The sequence below is a fragment of the Erinaceus europaeus genome, chromosome 12, assembly GCF_950295315.1.
Source record: "Erinaceus europaeus chromosome 12, mEriEur2.1, whole genome shotgun sequence".
NCBI classification, from domain to species: domain Eukaryota; kingdom Metazoa; phylum Chordata; class Mammalia; order Eulipotyphla; family Erinaceidae; genus Erinaceus; species Erinaceus europaeus.
Window position 1 is genome coordinate 33,150,806 of NC_080173.1, and position 21,725 is coordinate 33,172,530.

Consider the following 21,725-nt stretch of genomic DNA (forward strand, 5'->3'; position numbering starts at 1 on the left):
TCATGCCAGTGACCTTTGGACTTATATAATGCAAAACAAGTTAGTCTGAGAGTTGTGGTTTATTGTTAAGCTGTTTAACTTATATAATGCAAACAAAAAAATGAAAGCTTATAAAATAAATGTAGTTCTGGGGAAGATACTCAGGGCCTGAGGCTTGTAAATGTGTGGTACCAATGCAATTTTCTTCACCTCTTCCTCTCCCCCTCCTCCTCATTATTATTATTATTTTACCAGAACACTGCTCAGCTTTGGCTTACGGTGGTGTGGGAGATTGAATGTGAGACTTTGGGGCCTCAAAATGAGTTTCTTTGCATAACCATTATGCTATCTCCCCTGCTCTCTGCTCTTTATCTTTATGTTTTAATTATATTTTTACATAGGGAGTGAAAAATAGGGAGGGATAGAGAGAGACAGAGAAGGAAAGACATCACAGCTCTGTTCCACCACTTGTGAAACTCCTGCTTTCCATGAGCTCCTATGTGGTGGCCTAGGGCTGGAACCTGGGCCCTCTTATAACGTGCACTTTACTGGGTGAGTCACCACCCAACACCACTGTTCTTTATTTTTTAGAAAGAAAAAATGGAGATCAATATATAAGAGAAAAGGGAGAGATAGCACAGAATCACCCCATGATTCACGAAGCTCTCCCAGTAGTGTTCTTACTATTCCTATGTGGTGCTGGAGCTTGATCTCAGGTTTCTGTGCCTTGCACTTGACTGGGTGAGTTGTCACCTAGTCCCAAAGCTGAGAACTTATTAAAACCTAACTCTGTCTGAATTTACCTCCAATGTAAAATCAACATAGTTCGAGAATTCTTATTCAAAAAAGGATTTTCCACACATAATTTTAATGCATAATTAACCACACAAATTTATAAATTTTGATGTGAGTGTATCTTGCAAGGGTTTTCAAGAAGTATTAACATATATATGTGTTTTAGTCAAGAGTGTTCTCGTGAAACCACCAGTTAAATGGCTTGAAGACGATGGTGGTCCTTTACCTGAATCACCTCTGTGAGTAAATTTAAAGTAGTATTTTATCTAGATTTTGATAACAGGTTGGAAATGAATTGGTGTTACATTCAAGACTATAATGGTGAGGTTCAAAAGTATTTTTAACACAGCCAAAAAAATAGTACTACTCTTTTTCTCTCTACAGTTGATTTTCTGCTTGCCCAATTGATGCCTACATAACTGGGGAAATCTATATGAATTTATAGGTCAAGTTGGCCATATGCCAGATAAATTTCTCTGTTAATTGTCCCAGGGTAATTGAGCCAGAGCACTGTGGAAGGTAGCAGGGCATTCATGCCTGTCTCATAGCCTGCTATCTCTGTTCTATATGAAGATAATGTACTTTGAAGATACTGATATGATTTTATTAATTTATTTTCTGATGTGCTTTGATTACATATGTATCTCCTAAAGTTTCTATTATTGATTAGATTTCCTTCTCAGTTGCCAGTATTCTAACTTTAATACCAATTCTAGCCTTAAACACTGTCTCCTAAGATTTAGAGTGTATTATTTAAATCCTGTTTAATATGATGTTTTGTTTTTTCCAGAGGCCTGGATTATTCTAATCCTTGGCATTCAACCTATTTGCAAACAAGAAGTCAAATATCAGAGCATTTGCACATTGTTCATCCAACTATGAAAATGTTACTGGACCTTGGTTATACGACATTTGCTAATACAATTTTGATGGATTTGACAGGAATTCGGTAACGCCTTGTATTTATGAATTAACACTTAAACATCTGATTAAGTCTCTATTTTAAAAAAATGAAGAGGTTAATGCTTTACAGTGGGTTCATTACATGCATACAATTTCATTATGTATCAGGCCCCCAAAGTTTTCTCCCTCTCCCCCACTTTTCCTTTCCTTCCCACAGTCCTTTGCTTTAGTACATCAGTATTTTAAAACTGATTGATAGATCTTCAGAACATTTGATTAGAATTAATGATTTTTTAGAATGTATCATTTATATCAAGATCAATGTCTATCATTTGCTTTAAATAATTTAATTTTTTTCTCATAAATAGAGATAAAGGTCCAATTGACTGTGAATCACTGAAAAACGATTTATCAATACAAGCTAGAAAGTCAGAAGAGAAGATAATGAACACATGGTATCCAAAGGTCATAAATCTCTTTACCAAGAAGGAGGCACTAGAAGGCATTAAACCTGAACAAGTGGATTCATTTTATAACTGTGTTTCTATACTTATGTCAAATCAGGTAAATATTAGCTACTTCATTTACATATGTATTTTAAAGTAATTTTTATATGGTATTGTGCCGGGCTAGCATGAGGGTGTTTCTTCCCGGGCATGTGCTCTCTGGGTTGGAGAGAACTCGACCAGAGCCAACCTGGGCTGCTGCTTACTCAGGGACTCGGGAGAGAGACAAGGAACTCGTGGTGGAGTGGGAACGCAATGTGTCTTTATTGATCAGAGACAATGCTTTTATATATTTAGAACTGGAAGTGGCAAGTCGGAAAAGGAAATGGCTAGGGAAGGAGGTGGAGAAAAGGAAAGTGCAGGAAGGTAGAAAGCTTCCGTAGCAACTGTTGCAAAAGTTTTAACCGGTGGAATTAAGTAATACCCTGCAGGCAGGGTGCTTCTCGAGGAAGAAAGAAGATATATCAGGCAAAACAATGATTATATAAATAGGCCATAGTGTCAGCAATGGAGGATGGAGCAGGGGGGCTGCCCGACAGTATTGGTAATGAACCCAGAGCCTTGTGCATGTGTGACACTGAGCTACCTCACAGACTAATCTCTATCTATCTATCTATCTATCTATCTATCTATCTATCTATCTAATCTATCTATCATCTATCTATCTATCTATCATCTATCTATATTTAACTTCTTTATTAGGGGATTAATGGTTTATAGTCAACAGTAAAGTTTTTAAATTTATTATCTTCATTTATTGTAAAGAGACAGCCAGAAATCAAGAGAGAAGGAGGTGATAGGGAAAAAGACAAACACCTGCAGCACTGCTTCACCACTCTCAAAGCTTTCCCTCTGCAGGTGAGGACTGGGGGCTTTAACCCAGGCCTTTGCACACTGTAATGTGTGCACTTAACCAGGTGCACCACCACCAGGTCCCTTTATTTATATTTTGGAGAGAGACCAAAACACTGGATAAGTACCCATAAGTAAAATAGTTGCATCAGATGACATTTCTATCCTTAATTAATTTTTAATCTTTCTTTAATTAATTAATTAATTTTGCCATCAGGACTATTACTAGGGTTTGATGCTGGCACTGTGAATCTAGTGCTCCCAGTAGCCATTTTCTCCTTTATTTTTTTATTAGATAGCACAGAGAAACACTGAGAGGGGTGGGTGAGACAGAGGGGGAGAGAGAAAGACTATTGAAGACTTGCTTCACCACTTGTGAAGCTGCCCTCCCTATCCCGCCCCACAGGTGTGTAGTGGGGGCTTGAACCCTAGTTCATGTACATGGTAACATGTGGGCTTAACCTAGTGTGCTACTGCTTAGCCTCTATCCTTAATTTTTGAGGAATTTCCATGTTGTCTTTATATGATAGAATTTTATTTATTTATTTATAAACATTTTATTTATTTATTTATGAGAAAGGAGAGAAGAAAGACCAAGACATCACTTAGGTACATGTGCTGCCGGGGATTGAACTCAGGACCTTGTGGTTGAGAGTCTAGTGATTTATCCACTACACTATCTCCTGGACCATCATGATGGAATTTTATATTCCTACCAGTAGTTATGCAGGTTTCCTTATTTAATTTATTTACTCCCTTTTTGTTGCCATTGTTGTAGTTATTATTGTTATTATTGATGTTGTTGTTGTTGGATAGGACAGAGAGAAATGGAGAGAGGAGGGAAAGACAGAGCAGGGGAGAGAAAGATAGACACCTGCAGACCTGCTTCACTGCTTGTGAAGTGACCCCCCTGCAGGGTGGGAGCTAGGGTCTTGAACCGGGATTCTTTTTTTTTTTTTTTTTTTTACAATGAATGCTTTCTTTTTAAAATTTTTTTAAAATTTCTTTATTGGGGAATTAATGTTTTATATTCGACAGTAAATAATTTGTACATGCATAATATTTCCCAGTGTTCCATATAACAATACAACCCCCACTAGGTCCTCTGCCATCCTTCTTGGATATGTATTCTCTCCACCCAACCACCCTAGGGTCTTTTACTTTGGTGCAATATGCCAATTCCAGTTCAGGTTCTACTTGTGTTTTCTCTTCTGATCTTGTTTTTCAATTTCTGCCTGAGAGTGAGGTCATCCCATATTCATCCTTCTATTTCTGACTTATTTCACTGAACATGAATTTTTCTTTTTTAAAAATATTTTAAAATTATCTTTATTTTTATTTATTTATTGGATAGAGACAGCCAGAAATCAAGAGGGAAGGGGGAGATAAAGAGGGAGAAAGACAGAGAGACACCTGTAGCTCTGCTTCACCACTTATGAAGCTTTCCCCTGAAGGTGGGGACGAGGGGCTCGAACCTGGGACCTCACACACTGTAACGTGTGCTCAACTAGGTGCACCACCACCTGGCCCCTTTAACATGAATTTTTCAAGGTCCATCCAAGATCAGCTGCAAACGGTGAAGTCACCATTTTTATAGCTGAGTAGTATTCAAGATCTATGTACATATGTGTACATAGATCTTTTTGGATGGGTGTGTTGGGTTCCTCAGGTTATATCCCCAGGAGAGGAATTGCAGGATCATAGGGTAGGTCCATTTATAGCTTTCTGAGAGTTCTCCTGACTGTTCTCCACAGAGGTTGGACCAATTTTTATTCCCACCAGCAGTGCAGGAGTCAAACCAGGATTCTTACTCTGGTTCTTGAGCTTTGCGCCATGTGCGCTTAACCCACTGCACTACCACCTGACACCCATTTCTTAATTTTTAGATAATAGTCATTTCCCCCCCACTTCAGCCAAGGTTATTTCTGGGGCTTTGTGTCTACACCATTTCACCACTCTTGGTGAGTATTTGTTTTGTTTTGAAGATAAAGGGTGAGAGACAGAGAGGGAGAGAGAGACAAAGAAGATATATACCAGGGGCCAGGTGGTAGCGCACCTGGTTGAGTGCACATGTTACAATGCACAAGGACCCAGGTTCGAGCCCCCAGTCCCTACCTGCAGGGGGAAAGCTTTGCAAGTGGTGAAGCTGTAGTGCAGGTGTCTCTCTGTCTCTCCCTCTCTATCACCCCCTTCCCTCTTGATTTCTGGCTGTCTCTATGCAATAAAATAAAGATAATAAAAAATCAAAAAAAAAAAAAAAAGAAGGTAAATACCATAGCACTGTTCATGAAGTTTACCTCTGCCCCTCAGGTGCTCCCATGTGATAAATGGGAGCTCAAACCCTGGTCCTAATGCGTGGTAAAGTGTATGCTCTAATGGATGGGCTACCTTCCAGCCTGCAATAATAGCCATACTCACAGGCATAAGGTGATATATCATTGTGATTTTTTATTTATATTTCCCTAATAATGAGTAATGTTGAACATTTTTTTCATGAGCCTATTTTCATCAGTCTTTTCTTTTTAACTTAATTTTGTCATCTCTGGGACTTCATTGACTTTTTCAGTTAGAGAGACAGAGATAGAGGGAAAGACACCACAGCACTAAAGCTTCTTCCAGTATATCTTGAACATGGGTACACTATTGAGGTGACTTTTTGGAGATGTGTCTATTCAGATTCCTTACCTTTCTTTTTGGACAAAACTTTTATTTCTATTTGATGTCTGTCTTGGGACAGAACTGGACAGTGATTGAAAAGCTGACTGTAGTCTGCAGGGTCAGGCCTGCCTTGACATGGGTGGGTTTAGAAGGATGACTCATTGGTCATGAGGCCCTGAGACTCCTTTCTTGACAGGTGAGTGGTTTTTTTTTTTCAAATTCATATATATATATATATATATATATATATATTCCTCCAGGGGCTTGGTGCCAGCACTGCATATCCACTGCTCCTAGAGGCTATTTTCCCCATTTTGTTGCCCTTGTTGTGTTGCTGTAGCTGTTACTGTTGTTGGATAGGACAGAGAGAAGTCGAGAGAGGAGGGGAAGACAGAAAGGGGGAGATAAAGAGACACCTGCAGACCTGCTTCACCACCCATGAAGTGACACCCCTGCAGGTGGGGCCTGGGGCCTCAAACCAGGATCCTTACACTGGGCCTTGCACTTTGTGCTTTGTGCCATGTGCGCTTAACCCGCTGCACTACCACCCAGGCCCTATAATTTTTATTTTTATTATTGCCACCAGGGTTATTGCTAGGGCTCAATGCTGATAAAAGTAATTTTTTTTCCTATTTTTACTTGACAGAGCAGAGAAATTGAGAGGGGAATGGAGGTAGAGAGGGAGAGAGAAAGCTAGACACCTCCTTCACCACTCACGAAGCATCCCCCTTCAGGTGGGGAGTGGGGGCTTGAACCTAAGTCCTTGTGCATAGTGATATGTGTGCTTAACTGGGTTGCAGCACTGCCCGGCACCCAGAGGGTGAGTGTTTTCAGGAGGCGCTTGCCTCTGTGGCCAGTCTGCACGGGGTAGTCAGGAATTTGTGCATTTTCTGGTCTCTGCCCATTTTATTTTTAAATATTTACTTTATTTATTACATATAGGAAAATTGAGAGAGAAAGAAGAGATAGAGATAGAGAGAGAGAGAGAGAGAGGAGAGAGACGGACTTCTGGCATATGTGGCACCAGGGATTGAACTAGGAACCTCAAGTATTCAAGTTCAGTGGGCTAACAGCTGTGGTTTTTTCCCCCCAGCCCATTAAAATATTTGTTGATTGATTTACCAGAGCATTCCTCAGCTCTTGGCTTATGGTACTGCTGGGAATTGAACCTGGGTGATCAAAGCCTCAGCTATGAAAGTCACTTGCATACAATTATGCTATATCTCCAGCCCTCAGCACATTTTTCTTGTCCTGTCTTTTCTTGTCTTTTCTCTTCCTCTCACTGACTGCCCCCCAACTCTCCTTTTTACCAGAGAGCACTACTCAGCTCTGGCTTATGGTGGTGCTGGGGATTGAACATCCTTTGCCCATTTTAAAATAGGCTTTTTGTAGTTGTTCAGTTTTATGAGCTCTGTATATTTTGGATGTTAACTTCTTGTCAGATGAGTGATTTGCAAATACTTTCTCCCATTGAGTAGGCCATCTTTTTGTTGTGATGTTGCTTTTCTTTGCTACATGGAAGATTTTTTAGTTTAATCTAATTTGCTTGTTTTTTCCTCTTGCTTCCCTTGATGTTTAGTATTTATGTTGATCCCCTATTTTGTGAATAGTGCAGCTATGAGCTTAGGGGTGAATACTTTTGAATTAGTGTGTTTATGTTCTTTGGATATATGCCTAAGAAAAGTATTGTTGAGTCATAAGGTATTTCTATTATTTATTTATCTATCTATCTTTGCCTCCAGGGTTATATCTGGGGCTTGATGCCTGCACTACAAATCCCCTTCTCCTGGAGGCTACTTTTTTCCATTATATTGCCCTTGTTGTTGCCTTTGTTTTCTTATTGTTATTATTGCCATTGATGTTGTTGTTGAGACAACAGAACAGAGAGAAATAGAGAGAGGAAGGGAGACAGAGAGGTGGAAAGAAATATAGACACTTGCCAACCTGCTTCACTGCTTGAGAAGCACCCCCTCCCACAGGTGGGGAGCCGGGGGCTCAAACCAGGATTCTTACTCTGATCCTTGTGCTTTGCACCACATGTGCTTAACTCTGTGCTACTGCCCGAATCCCCACTGTGATTTTCTTTTCTTTTCTTTTTTTTAGACATGTTTTTTAAAAAAATTTTTTAAAATTATCTTTATTTATTGGATAGAGAGTCAGAAATTGAGAGGGTAGGGGAGATAGAGAGGGAGAGAGAAAGAGAGACACCTGCAGCCCTGCTTCACCACTTGACCACTTGCAAAGCTTTCTTTCTACAGGTGGGGACCAGGGGGCTGGAACTGGGGTCCTTGTGCACTGTAACATCTGTGCTCAACCAGGTGCGCCACCACCCTGTCCCCCTGTGATTTTCTTATTTTCTTTTCTATTAGGTAGGACAGAGAGAAATTGAAAGGAGAGAGGAAGGGAGAGAGGAAGAGAAACCGGGGTTCAAACATAGGGGTCTTGCACATGGTGACATGTGCGTTCAGATGTGCAGCACTGCCTGCCGTCACCCTGACCCCTGTAGATTTTTCATGGTTCTTGATGACTTGATCCTCCGCTTGGTGTATTAAGTGAATACCTTTATTATTTAGGTATTGCTTTATTAATTTTGATTCTAACAATTCACCAGGTTGGTAGTAGTAGGCTATTCGTTCAGCTTCCAGCAGATGGCGTTGTAGATAAGTTTTTCTTCTCTTTCAGCCAGCATCTCTGGCTGTGCCAGGCTGTGCTGCTATTTTTGGAATTGTCTGGGGGAGATGGTGTCAGGGTTGGAAATAGGACTAGAAAGCTGTATCAGGGAAGAGAGTAGCTCCCAAATCTGGGAAAATTGAATTCTGTGGTCATAGCAAGGAACGTTCTAGGCTGCACCCATTGCCAAACCCATCTTCCTCGAGTGGTAGAGGATTTTAGTCCAACCTCCCTTCTAAGAATGGGGCAGTCTCTGCCTACCATTGTTGATCTAAATTGAAGCAAGGTCCGATGAGGGCCCACATAGGGGTCCATTATGTTGTTCCTGATGGAGGTGACCAGTGACAGTGGAGAGAGGGATCTGTTAGAGGTCTAGGCCCATCATGTCTGTGTGGGAATCCAGGGATTCCCTGACTAGGGCCCTGGGAGATGAGGTGGTCAGGTAGTAAGCCAAAGAGCCATCATTAAAGTATGGTGGTGTCTTGCCCTTATCCATCTTTTGTAGTCCTTACTTTGTCTGACAAGGTTAGCCTTGGAGTGATTGAGGGAAGTGAAATAGGAAGAAGTTGAGGAAAGTATCTAGGTCTAAGTTGAAACTACTTAATTAAGTACTTTATATTGTCTTTTTTAGGTCTTTCTTCTTGCTTGATACACTTACTGGGTCACTGCAAACTACTGTGTACTTTTGCCTTAAGGTATATATTTTCCTCTAACTTAAGGATACATATACACATGTGCTCTGTCTCTTAGGCCCTGGTTTATATCTATGTGTTGGGGCTTAGTTAGGAAATGCACTACATAAAATGGAATTAAGAAGTCCTGTGAGCTAGGAATGGTCTCACCAGAGTACTGGAGCTGAAGAGTTGCCATCACAGGCCTGTTGTCTGTGGACACAGCCCAAAGTGAAACATGTTGGGTTGGTACTGGTTGCATTGATTAGGTTGAGATCAGCAGATGCAGTATCAGTTGGTATGGGTCAAGAGAAGCATGCAGGAAAGTGAGCCACACCCCAAAGGTTCCAGGATTGGGAGAAATATGGGTTTTATAGAGGATGGGGAGGGTTCCTACTTTCTTAGGGTTAAGAAGGCATTAGATAGTTATTGTTATAACTAAGTTATTTGGAAATTTGGTGGACTTTGAAAATCCCATTATTAGGATTTTCTGTATTGTACAAGACCTCACCATGATTTATGTCATTTAGTGCTATTTACATATAGTTCTATCTAATATAGTGACTCATTTGGTTGCTTCAGAAAGTGGCTTCTAAGGAGTTTCTTTAAGTAAGCTGACAAACTCAGCAATAATTAATGCTAGAATCTCCTACCATGAGTATTTGGATTTGTTATTTAAATCCATTAAAATTTTATACTTCCTGGAGGCATAGATTTTGTTTTAGTTTTTTAATTTATTTTTTTATTGGGGGATTAATTTTTTACTTTTTTTTCTTTCCCAGAGTCTTTTACTTTGGTGCAATACACCAATTCCAGTTCAGGTTCTACTTGTGTTTTCTCTTATGATCTTGTTTTTCAATTTCTGCCTGAGAGTGAGATCATCCCATATTATCCTTCTGTTTCTGACTTATTTCATTTAACATGAATTTTTCGAGGTCCATCCAAGTTTGGCTGAATACGGTGAAGCTACCTTTTTTTAATAGCTGAGTAGTATTCCATTGTGTATATATACCACAACTTGCTCAGCCATTCACCTGTTGTTGAACACCTGGGTTGCTTCCAGGTTTTGGCTGTTACAAATTGTGGTGCCAAGAACATATGTGTACATAGATCTTTTTGGATGGTTGTGTTAGGCTCCTTAGGATATATCCCCAAGAGAGGAATTGCAGGGTCATAGGGTAGGCCCATTTCTAGCCTTCTGAGAATTCTCCAGACTGTTTTCCACAGGGGTTGGACCAATTTATATTCCTACCAGCAGTGCAGGAGGGTTCCTTTGACCCAAAACCTCTCCAGCATTTGCTGCTGCTACCTTATCTGATGTATGACATTGTCACAGGGTGAAGTGATAGCTCATTGTTGTCTTTATTTGCATTTCTCTGACAGTCAAAGACTTGGATCATTTTTTCATGTGTTTCTCGGCCTTTTGGATCTCTTCTGTGATAAATATTGTGTTCATATCCTCCCTCATTTTTGGATAGGGTTATTTGTTTTCTTGTTGTTGAGTTGTTAAGCTCTTTATATATGTTGGTTATTAAACTCTTGTCTGGTGTATGGCATGTAAAGATCTCCCATTCTGTGAGGGGTCTCTTGGTTTGGGTAGTGGTTTCTTTTGCTGTGAAGAAGCTTTTTAATTTGATGTAGTCCCATAGGTTTATGCTTGCCTTAGTTTTCTTTGTAATTGGATTTGTTTCATTGAAGATGTCTTTAAAATTTATGTGGAAAAGAGTTCTGCCAATATTTTCCTCTAAGTATCTGATAGTTTGTGGTCTAACATCCAAGTCCTTGATCCACTTGGAATTTACTTTTGTATTTGGTGAAAAATAGTGGTTCAGTTTCATTCTTTTGTAAGTTTCAACCCATTTTTTCCAACACCATTTGTTGAAGAGACTCTGCTTTCCCCATTGAATAGTCTGGGCACCTTTGTCAAAAATTAGATGTCCATAGGTGTGGGGGCTTATTTCTGGGCTCACAGTTCTATTCCACTGGTCAGTGTGTCTATTCATGTTCCAGTACCAAGCAGCTTTGATGACAGTGGCCCTATAATACAGTTTGAGATCTGGGAGTATGATGCCTCTAGTTCTCAAGATTGTTTTGGCAATTCTAGGTCTTTTCTGGTTCCAGATAAACATTTGTAGCATTTGTTCTATTCTCCTAAAAAATGTGCTTGGGATCTTGATGGAGATAACATTAAGTTTGTAGATGGCTCTGGGTAGTATATTCATTTTGATGATGCTAAATCTTCGAACCCATGAGCATGGAATATCTTTCCACTTCTTTGTGTCTTTTTCAATTTCCTTGAGTAGTAGTGACTCATAATTTTCAGTATACAAGTCTTTCACTTCTTTGGTTAGGTTTATTCCTAGATGTTTTATTTTTTTTTTGTTGCTATAGTAAAAGGAATTGATTTCTGGATTTCAACTTCTTCTACCTTAGTGTTAGTATAGAGAAATGTCACTGACTTTTGAATGTTAATTTTGTAGCGTGACACCTTACTGTATTGCCTGATGATTTACAAAAGCTTCTTGCTGGATTCCTTAGGTTTTTCTATGTATACTATCATGTCATCTGCAAATAAGGAGAGTTTGACTTCTTCTCTTCCAATCTACAGATTTAATTTAATTTAATTTAATTTAATTTAATTCCTTGCTCATGTCTGATTGCTATGGCAAGAACTTCCAACACTATATTGAATAGTAATGGTGATCGTGGGCAGCCCTGTCTAGTACCTGATCTGAGCGGAAATGCTTCCAGTTTTTCACCATTAAGTATAATGTTGGCTGTAGGTTTGCTATATATAGACTCTATCTTCAGGAATTTTCCATCTATTCCCATTTTTTGTAGTGTTTTGATCATAAAGGGATGCTGTATTTTGTCAAAGGCTTTCTCTGCATCTATTGATATGACCATGTGGTTTTTGTTCTTGCTTTTGTTTATGTAGTAGATTACGTTGATTGATTTACATATATTAAACCAACCTTGCATGCCTGGTATAAACCCCACTTGGTTATGATGAACAATCTTTTTATTATACTGCTATATCCGGTTGGCTAGAATTTTGTTCAATATTTTAGCATCTATGTTCATCAGAGATATTGGTCTGTAGTTTTGTGAGTCTGGCTAAAGGTTTGTTGATTTTGTTCACTCTTTCGAGGAACCAACATTTACTTTCGTTGATCTTTTGTATTGTTTTCTTATTCTCAATGTTATTTATTTCTGCCCTAAGTTTAGTGATTTCTGTCCTTCTGGTTGCTTTAGGGTTCCTTTGTTCTTCTTCTTCTAGGTCTTTAAGATGTGCAATCAGGCTGTTTATTTGTGCTTTTTCTTGTTTCCTAATTTGTGTTTGTATGGCTATGAACTTCCCTCTCAGTACTGCCTTAGCTGTGTCCCAAATATTTTGATAGCTTGTGTCTTCATGTTCATTGAACTCTCCAAACATTTTCATTTCTTCATTTATTTCCTCTTTGACCCAATAGTTGTTAAGTAGTATACTGCTGAGCTTCTACATTTTGGGACTATTACTAATCTTTACATGTAAGTTTTTTAAAAAAATATTTTTATATTTATTTATTTTCTCTTTTGTTGCCTTTGTTATTTTTTATTGTTGTTGTAGTTGTTATCGATATAGTCATTGTTAGATAGGACAGAGAGAAATGGAGAGAGGAGTGGAAGACAGAGAGGGGGAGAGAAAGACCTGCTTCACCGCTTGTGAAGTGACCCCCCTGCAGGTGGGGAGCCAGGGGCTCGAACCGGGATCCTTACGCCGATCCTTGCACTTTGTGCTACCTGCACTTAAGCCGCTGTGCTACTGCCTGATTCCCAGAACTATTATTAATCTTTTTTTGATTGTTAAGTGTTAGTTTAATTCCACTGTGGTCTGAGAAGATGCTTGGGATGATTTCAATGCTCTTGAATTTGCTGATGCTGTCTTTTTGGCCTATGTAGACTTGAGTAGAATGTGTATTCCAGTTTCTTGGGGTGAATGATTCTGAAAATATCCAATAGTTCTAGTTTATCTATCTCCTCACTTAGCTCCCTCATTTCTTTATTGATTTTCTGTCTGGGTTATCTGTCAAGTTGAGAGAGTTGAGTGTTGAAGTCCCCTACTATGACTGTGTTGCTGTTAATAATATTGCTGTAGCTCTTTCAGTAGATGTTTGATGTATTTAGATAGCTTCTCATTGGGTGCATAGATGTAAATTGTTAAATCCTCTTGATTGACGGATCCTCTGATCATTTAGTGTCCATCCCTATCTTTTAAATTTTGTTTATGTTAAAGTCTATCATGTCAGATATGAAAAATAGCTGTTACTGATCTTTTTTTGTGGGCCATTGGCTTGTATGATCATTTTCCATCCTTTCACTTTGAGTTTGTGCTTGTCTTGTTGAGTTAGGTAAGTTTTCTATAGACAGCATATTGTTGGGTTATGTTTTCTGATTCATCTTCCTACTCTGTGCCTTTTAATAGATGAATTCAGGCCATTGACATTTATTAATATCAAAGATTGAAGATATTTTAACACCAGTATTGTAGATTTTTAGAGTGTTCTGATATATGGCCTATTTATGGTGGTCTGACTGTTTATAGGAGACCTTTCAGAACTTCTTTTAGGGCAGGCTTGGTGATAGTTAACTCTTTCTTTTTAATAATTATTTTTTTAAAATTTATTCTCTTTTTTGTTGCCCTCTTTTTTATTGTTGTATTTATTGATGTCATTACTGTTGGATAGAGAGAAATGGAGAGAGGAGGGGAAGACAGAAAGGAGGAGTGAAAGATAGACACCTGCAGACCTGCTTCAGCGCCTATGAAGCGACTCCACTGCAGGTGGGGAGCCAGGGGCTCGAACCGGAATCCTTATGCTAGTCCTTGCACTTTTCACCATATGCACTTAACTCGCTGTGCTACCACCTGACTCCCAATAGTTAACTCTTTCAACTGTTGCTCGTCTAAGGTTTCTATGCTTCCATCTAGTCTAAATGACAGTCTAGCAGGATACAATTATCTTGGTTGGAATCCTTTCTCATTGAATACTTGATAGATATCTTGCCATTCTCTTTTGGCCTGTAGTGTTTGTGTGGAGAAGTCTGCTGCTAATCTTACGGGTTTTCCTCTGTAGGTGACTCTTTGTTTTTCCCTTGCTGCTTTCAGGATCCTTTCTTTATTCTTATTCCTTTCCATTCTAAATCTGATGTTTCTTGGTGTCTTTAAGTCTGGGTTAATTCTGTTTGGGACCCTCTGGGCTTCTTGAATATTTATGTCTTTTATGTTGTCTAGACTAGAAAAGTTCTCAGCTATTATGTCCTGAAGAATGCTTTCTTCCCCTCCCTCACTTTCTTTCTCTGGTAAGCCAATAATGCGTATATTATTTCTTTTGAAGTCATTCCAGGCAGTCAGGCAGTAGCACTGCAGGTTAAGTGCACATGGTTTGAAGTTATTCAATATGTCTCTGTTGTTGTTTTCAGTATCTCTTAATTTCTTTTTGTGATCTCTTACTTATTTTTTAGTTGTCTCTAATTTATCCTTGATCTTGCTAATTCTTTCTTCAGCCTCATTTATTCTATTCTCTCTCCTGTACTGTTTTCTGTAGTTCATCTATTTTGTTACCCTGTTCTGATACTGTTTTAGCTTGTTCAGCTAGTTGTGTTCTTAGCTCAGCCATTTCAGCTTTCAGCTCTCTTGAGATCATTAGTGTTTTCTTCCAGAGTCTTATTTGTTGTTTCTGCATTTCTGATGACAATTTTTTCAAAGTCTTTACTCACTTCTGTGACTATTTCCTTAAGTAGTGTTTGGATGTTGACCTTGTTATTTCGTGCTTCTACCTTTGGGGGGATTTTATCTGGACTCTTGTCCTGGTTCATTTCTTCAATATTTCTTCTTGTTGGTTTAACCATTCTTTATTATTATTATTATTAATTCTTCATTTCTTTTTTTTAATATTTATTTTATTTATTCCCTTTTGTTGCCCTTGTTGTTTTATTGTTGTAGTTATTATTGTTGTTGTCGTCGTTGTTGGATAGGACAGAGAGAAATGAAGAGAGGAGGGGAAGACAGAGAGGAGGAGAGAAAGATAGACACCTGCAGACCTGCTTCACCACCTGTGAAGTGACTCCCCTGCAGGTGGGGAGCCGGGGTTCGAACCGGGATCCTTATGCCGGTCCTTGTGCTTTGCGCCACCTGCGCTTAATCCGCTGTGCTACAGCCCGACTCCCCGTTTAACCATTGTATATATAGTATTTATGAGGTTCCTCTCTTAGTACTTTTCAAATTACTGATCACTCTTCCCTTGATTGACTTATGTCTAAGTTAGGTACTTAAAGAGTTCACAGTTGTGGAAATTAATAGTTGTTTCAATATTATTTCAATCCCTGAGATGGAGCACAGTGGCTGTTAAAGCCTCTTTTGTTCTTTTTCTTCCCTGTAGGATATTGGAGCCTGAAGGCTTTTAAACTATAAGTAGGCTTCTTAGCTTAATCACTGACTTCTGACCAAGAAATAAAGCAGGGTGGGCGAGAGATAGCACAGTGGTTATGCAAAGAGACCCTCCCACCCCAAGAATCCAAAGCTCCAGGCTCAGTTCAGCTTCTCTGCGAAGCCAGGCAGCACTGCTGGGCCCTGTGAGTTTCTAAACAACTCCTGTTTATAGTCTGTAGTTTATGAGGCAATTATTCACCATGTTCTCACCAGTAGAACAATGTGAAAAGGCTCGCATTGTACGGTTTCACTGCTAGGGCACCAAGGTGTAGTTCTTCTCCTGACCTTCCTTGTCAGTTCTCTTTTCCCAGTTGTCAGCATAGGGCCTCCCCCATGCTGCTCCAGATTCTGAGGGCAGTAGTAGTGGAGACTCACAGTGCATTTGGTGAGTCTTAGGGGAGTTCTCTCCTCCCTTCAGCAGTCTTTTTGTTGGTAAAACAGACTGGAGGTGTGTCTCAACTGGTAAATTGCTAGACTGTTACCAGCCATTCTATGTCTCCTTAGGCTCCTCTCTGTCCACGAGCCACACGTGTTCGCTCTCACCGGTGATTTGGTGGGTTCCTGAAGTCGTTCTAGTTCTGCCTTGTTGTGGTCCAGGTGATCTCCTTTGGTATTCCTAGTTGACCCAGGAGAGGAGAGGAGAGAAACACAGCTGCTGCTGCTCTATAGCCCTGTCTCCCAGATTAATATTTTGCAATTGATAGTATATACAGTAGTTTATATATACATTACATTTCCCAGTTTTCCATATAACAGTATAACCCCCACTAGGTCCTCTGCCATCATGTTCCAGGACCTAAACCATTCCCGCCACCCACCGCAGAGTCTTTTTTACTTTAGTGCAATACACCAACTTCATTCCAAGTTCTGCTTAATGTTTTCTTTTCTGATCTTGTCTGTCAGATTCTGCCTATGAGGGAGATCATTCCATATTCATCCTTCATTAATGTAGACATTCGTTTTTAAAATTCTACTTAACCATTAAAAAATTTTTTTTTGCATTGTCTTTATTTATTTATTGGACAGAGACAGCCAGAAATCAAGATGGAAGGGAGTGATAGAGAGTGAGAGAGACAGACACTTGCAGCACTGCTTCACCAATTGTGAAGCTTTCCCCCTGCAGGTGGGGACTGGGGGATTGAGCCTGGGTCCATGAGCACTGTAACATGTGTGCTCAACCAGGTGTGCCAGCACTCAGTCCCTTTTTGATCATTTTTCATCCATCATCTATTTATTTATTTTACCAGCACACTGATCAGCTCTGGCTTATGGTGGTGTGGGAGATTGATCCTGGGACTTTGGAGCCTCAGGCATGAGAGACTCTTTATATAATTATTATGTCTTATACCTCTTAATCATTTTTAAGGAGAGAAAACACCTGAACATCACTCTGGCACAAGGATGCCAGGGGCTGAATTTGGGACCTCATGCTTGGGAGTCCAACACTTAAATCACTGTGGAAGCTCATAGGCTGCTAGACATTTACTTTTATGGTATTGGAAATACATGCAGTGTTAAAAATATTAGCAAATTTACATAGTTTAGATAATTTATTTGACCTCGTTTTGAGCTGTGGCTTAAAATTTTTAAATTATTTTATATATTGGATAGAGACAGAGAAATTCAGAGGGAAGGGGAGATAGAAAGGGAGAGAGGAAGAGAGAGACACTTGCAGCCCTGCTTCACCACTGGTGAAGCTGGGAGTTTGAACCTGGATCCTTGCACATTGTAACATGTGCACTCAGCCAAATGCATCACCACCTGGCCCCAAGCTGTGGCTTTTTAAAACACCAACACTGTTTCTGACTATTTTTTTATTTGGTTTAAAAATCCTGCCTTTAGAATTGTATGGAATTGAACCCCTCTTATCCCACAATCTTGTTGGTCATTATTAAATCACTAATAAAAAGGGAAAATATATTATAAATGTAGACAGGTAGTTGTAGAAATAATAGTTAACCGGAGCTGGGCAGTAGCGTAGTGGGATAAGCACACATGCTGTGAAGTGCAAGGCCAGAGTAAGGATCCCGGTTTGAGCCCCCGGTTTCCCACCTGCAGGGGGTCGCTTCACAAGCGGTGAAACAGGTCTGCAGGTTACTATCTTTTTCTCCCCCTCTCTGTCTTTCCCTCTTCTCTCGATTTCTCTTTGTCCTATCTGACAATGACAGCAATAACAACAACAACAACAATAATAACAATGATAAACAACAAGGGCAACAAAAGGGAAAAAATAGCTTCCAGAAGCAGTGGATTCACAGTGTAGCCACCAAGCCCCAGCAGTAACCCTGGAGGCAAAAAAGAAAGAAAGAACAAAAGGAAGAAAGAAATAAAGGAAGAAAGAAAGAGAGAAAGAAAGAATAGTTAACCTATATCTGCAACCTTAGGAGAACTGCTATAGCTTCCAATGGAGAGAATGGGGATTAAGAACTCTGGTGGTGGGAATGGTGCAGAGTTGAACCCCTATTCTCTTGCAGTTTTATAAATCAATATTAAATTACTAATACAATTTTTATTTTTATTTATTTATTTATTTACTTATTTACTTTTTTATATTTTATTTTTTTATTTAAGAAAGGATTAATTAACAAAACCATAGGGTAGGAGGGGTACAATTCCACACAATTCCCACCACCCAATCTCCATTTCCCACCCCCTCCCCTGATAGCTTTCCCATTCTCTATCCCTCTGGGAGCATTGACCCAGGGTCATTGTGGGTTGCAGAAGGTAGAAGGTCTGGCTTCTGTAATTGCTTCCCCGCTGAACATGGGCGTTGACTGGTCGGTCCATACTCCCAGTCTGCCTCTCTCTTTCCCTAGTAGGGTGGGTCTCTGGGGAAGCGGAGCTCCAGGACACATTGGTGGGGTCTTCAGTCTGGGGAAGCCTGGCCAACATCCTGATGACATCTGGAACCTGGTAACTGAAAAGAGAGTTAACATACGAAGCCAAACAAATTGTTGAGCAATCATGGACCCAAAGCTTGGAATAGAGGAGAGGAAGTGTTAGGGGGGTACTCACTGCAAACTCTAGTGCACTTCTGCTTTCAGGCATATATTTTGCAGTAGTTTACGGATACGTGTGAACATAGGTTCTCTCTCACAGAAACTGGTGTATATCTAGGTTTTGGGACTTTGTTAGAAAGTGAACCACCTGAGATGAAATTAGAGTATACTATGAAAGGAAAGCTCTCACCCGAGTAATGAAGTTGAAGGGTTGTCATTCCACACGTGAAGTCTCTGGACACAGTCTGAAGTGAAGCATGTTGAGGTGGCAATCGTTGTGTTGGTTAGGTTGTGATCTTCACATGCCATACATCAGACAAGAAACTAATCACCAAAATATATAAAGAGCTCAGCAAACTTAGCACCAAAAAAGCAAATGAACCCATTCAAAAATGGGCAGAGGATATGAACAAAACATTCACCTCAGAGGAGATCCAAAAGGCTAACAAACATATGAAAAACTGCTCTAGGTCACTGATTGTCAGAGAAATTCAAATTAAGACAACACTAAGATACCACCTCACTCCTGTAAGAATGGCATACATCCAAAAGGACAGCAGCAACAAATGATGGAGAGGTTGTGGGGACAGAGGAAGCCTTTTACATTGCTGGTGGGAATGTAAATCGGTCCAGCCTCTGTGGAGAGCAGTCTGGAAAACTCTCAGAAGGCTAGACATGGACCTTCCATATGATCCACTAATACAATTATTAAAAGGAAAAATCCTGCCTTTAAAAGAAATTCAGAAAATTTGCCTGACATATTTTGACATTCTAAGAAATTTATATAAGTATTGAATAAGCCAGTGCTTATTATATAATTTATTTATTACATATATTATATAATTTATATAAGTATTATATAAGCCAGTGCTTCAATATAAGGAAGTTACTGTTCTGAAATAAAGCAATTTTTTTGAACTTCAATATCATTTTATTAAAATGTTTATTTACATGGTTGATGTTACAATAAAGCAAACTTTATTTTCCTTGCCAAAAAGAAAATAATGTGTTCAATGAAGATATTTCTCAAGACTTTATACATTGATAGAACTATGACTATTGACACAAGTTCATTGGTTTTAATAAAAGGTTGAACCTGTTCTTTATAAAGTAATAGTAATTTATGATATCATGCAGCTAAAGGATATCTTAAAGAGAACTGTAGAGGGTTTTGTAAAACTCTTTGACCAAGAAGATCAAGAAAGGCTTCCGATATTTAAAATGGAACTGACATTTGATGATGATAAAATGGAATTTTATCCTACCATTCAAGATTTGGAAGATGTTGTTTTGGGTTTGGTAGAGAGAATTGCTGAAGTTCTGCAGGTATTCCATCCTTCTTATCCATCATATGATTCTTTTTCAGAATTTAAAGCTGAATTGAAATACAAAGAAGTGTATAGGTACATATGATATTACAGCTGTTTTGTAAAAAAGATTTGTTACCTATTTATTTATTAAAATGAGAGGGAAACAGAGTTAGCACTCTGGCATATGCGATGCCAGTGATTGAATTTGGGACTACATGCTTGCAAGTCAAGCACTCTACCTACTACCCAACCCCCTGCACTGGGTTCTTCCTTTTTTTTTTTTGCCCCCAAGGTTAACACTGAGGCTTGGTGCTGGCACAATGAATCCGCTGTTCCTGTGGCCATTTATTTTATTATTTTATTTTATTGGATAGGACAGAGAAATTGAGAGAGGGGGAGAGAAAGATAGACATCTGCAGACCTGCTTCACCACTTGTGAAACAACTCCCCCTGCAGGTGGGGAGCCAGGGGCTGGAACCCGGATCCTTGTGGGGGTGCTTAGGCTTGGTACTAGGTGCGCTTAACCAGGTGCGCTACTGCCCAGCCACCTGTTTAGGTTCTTTAAAAATTTTTTTTAATTTAACTTACCAGCAACAGAGAGACATGAGATCCTGGTTCTGCTCAGCTCTGGCTTATGGTGGTTCTGGGGATTGAACATGGGACCTTGGAGTGTCAGGCATGAAATACTTTAACATAAACATTATGCTATTTCCTCGTTCCTTTTTGTTTGATTTCTGTCCTTCAAATTATTTTCACTTAGAAGGTATTTTCTTTTTTAAAAAAATTTGTTTAGCTGGAGATGATGTTTTCCTTCATAGGATTTTTTTTTTTTTTTTTGCCTCCATGTTATTGTTAGGGCTCAGTGCCTGCATCACGAATCCACTGTTCCTGGAAGACATTTTTTCATTTTGTTGCCCTTGCTGTTGTTACTGCTGTTGTTGGATAGGACAGAGAGAAATCAAGGGAGGAGAGGAAGACAGAGAGGTGGAGTGAGGGATAGACAGCTGCAGACCTGCTTCACCATTTGTGAAGCTACCCCTCTGCGGGTGAGGAGCCCAGGGCTCCAACTGGGATCCTTTTGGTTGTCCATGCGCTTCACTCCATGTGTGCTTAACCCTCTGTGCCACCACCCGGACCCTCTTCATAGGACTTTTATTGTGGTTAAGAATTGATATATCTGCTCCGCCCCCCCCCCCAGCTGAACTATGAGCTCTTAAAGAAAAGATTCGTATCATATTTGGCATTTATAGGACATTTTAGTTATAATCACAGTTACTTTATAGTTAATAAATATGTGCTAATTGATGGAAAGCTAATACAGTGTAAGGTTTTTAAAAAATGTTTTATTTATTTTATTTTTGAGAGAGATGCAGAGAGAGAGACACACAGATAGAAACACCAGAGCAGTGCTCAGCTCTGGCTTATGGTGGTGTGGGGAATTGAACCTAGGACTTTGGAGCCTCAGGTATGAGAGTCTGTTTGCATAACCATTATGCTATCTCCCCTGCCCACAGCTTGTTTTATGCAAATGGTATGATTTCATATTATCATTTTATTTCTAGATGTATTATGAGAAAAAACAACATTGCTCTGTACGATGCCAAGGAGTGAACTTGGTACCTCATGCATACAAGTACTGTACTCTACTGTTGCACCATCTCAGTGGCCACTTCATTTTTGCTGACTGAGCCAGGTCCTCACATTGGGATAATTTCACTGCTCTGGGCTGCCATATATATTTGACAGGAGAGAGAAAGAGAGATAGAGACCTCCACAACCTCATAGCTTTCTCTAGTACCATAACATTTCCTGTGTGGTGCTGGGGCCTGAACATGGACTATATTCATAATAAGACATGTGCCCTACCTGTTGAGCTACCTCTGGCCTTCCCTGACCACTTTAAATCATCACTT

The 21,725-nt window shown here is 39.5% G+C and overlaps 1 protein-coding gene across 1 annotated transcript in view; it reads left to right on the forward strand.

The window, feature by feature from the left end:
- DNAH12 (dynein axonemal heavy chain 12) overlaps positions 1 to 21,725 on the forward strand; it is a 273,128-nt gene that overhangs the window by 20,475 nt on the left and 230,928 nt on the right. Inside the window, exons 6-9 of the mRNA XM_060203068.1 lie at positions 941 to 1,013; positions 1,565 to 1,723; positions 2,046 to 2,241; positions 19,640 to 19,828. Of these exons, the coding sequence (XP_060059051.1) occupies positions 941 to 1,013; positions 1,565 to 1,723; positions 2,046 to 2,241; positions 19,640 to 19,828 (617 nt within the window). The remainder of the gene's footprint in view (positions 1 to 940; positions 1,014 to 1,564; positions 1,724 to 2,045; positions 2,242 to 19,639; positions 19,829 to 21,725) is intronic.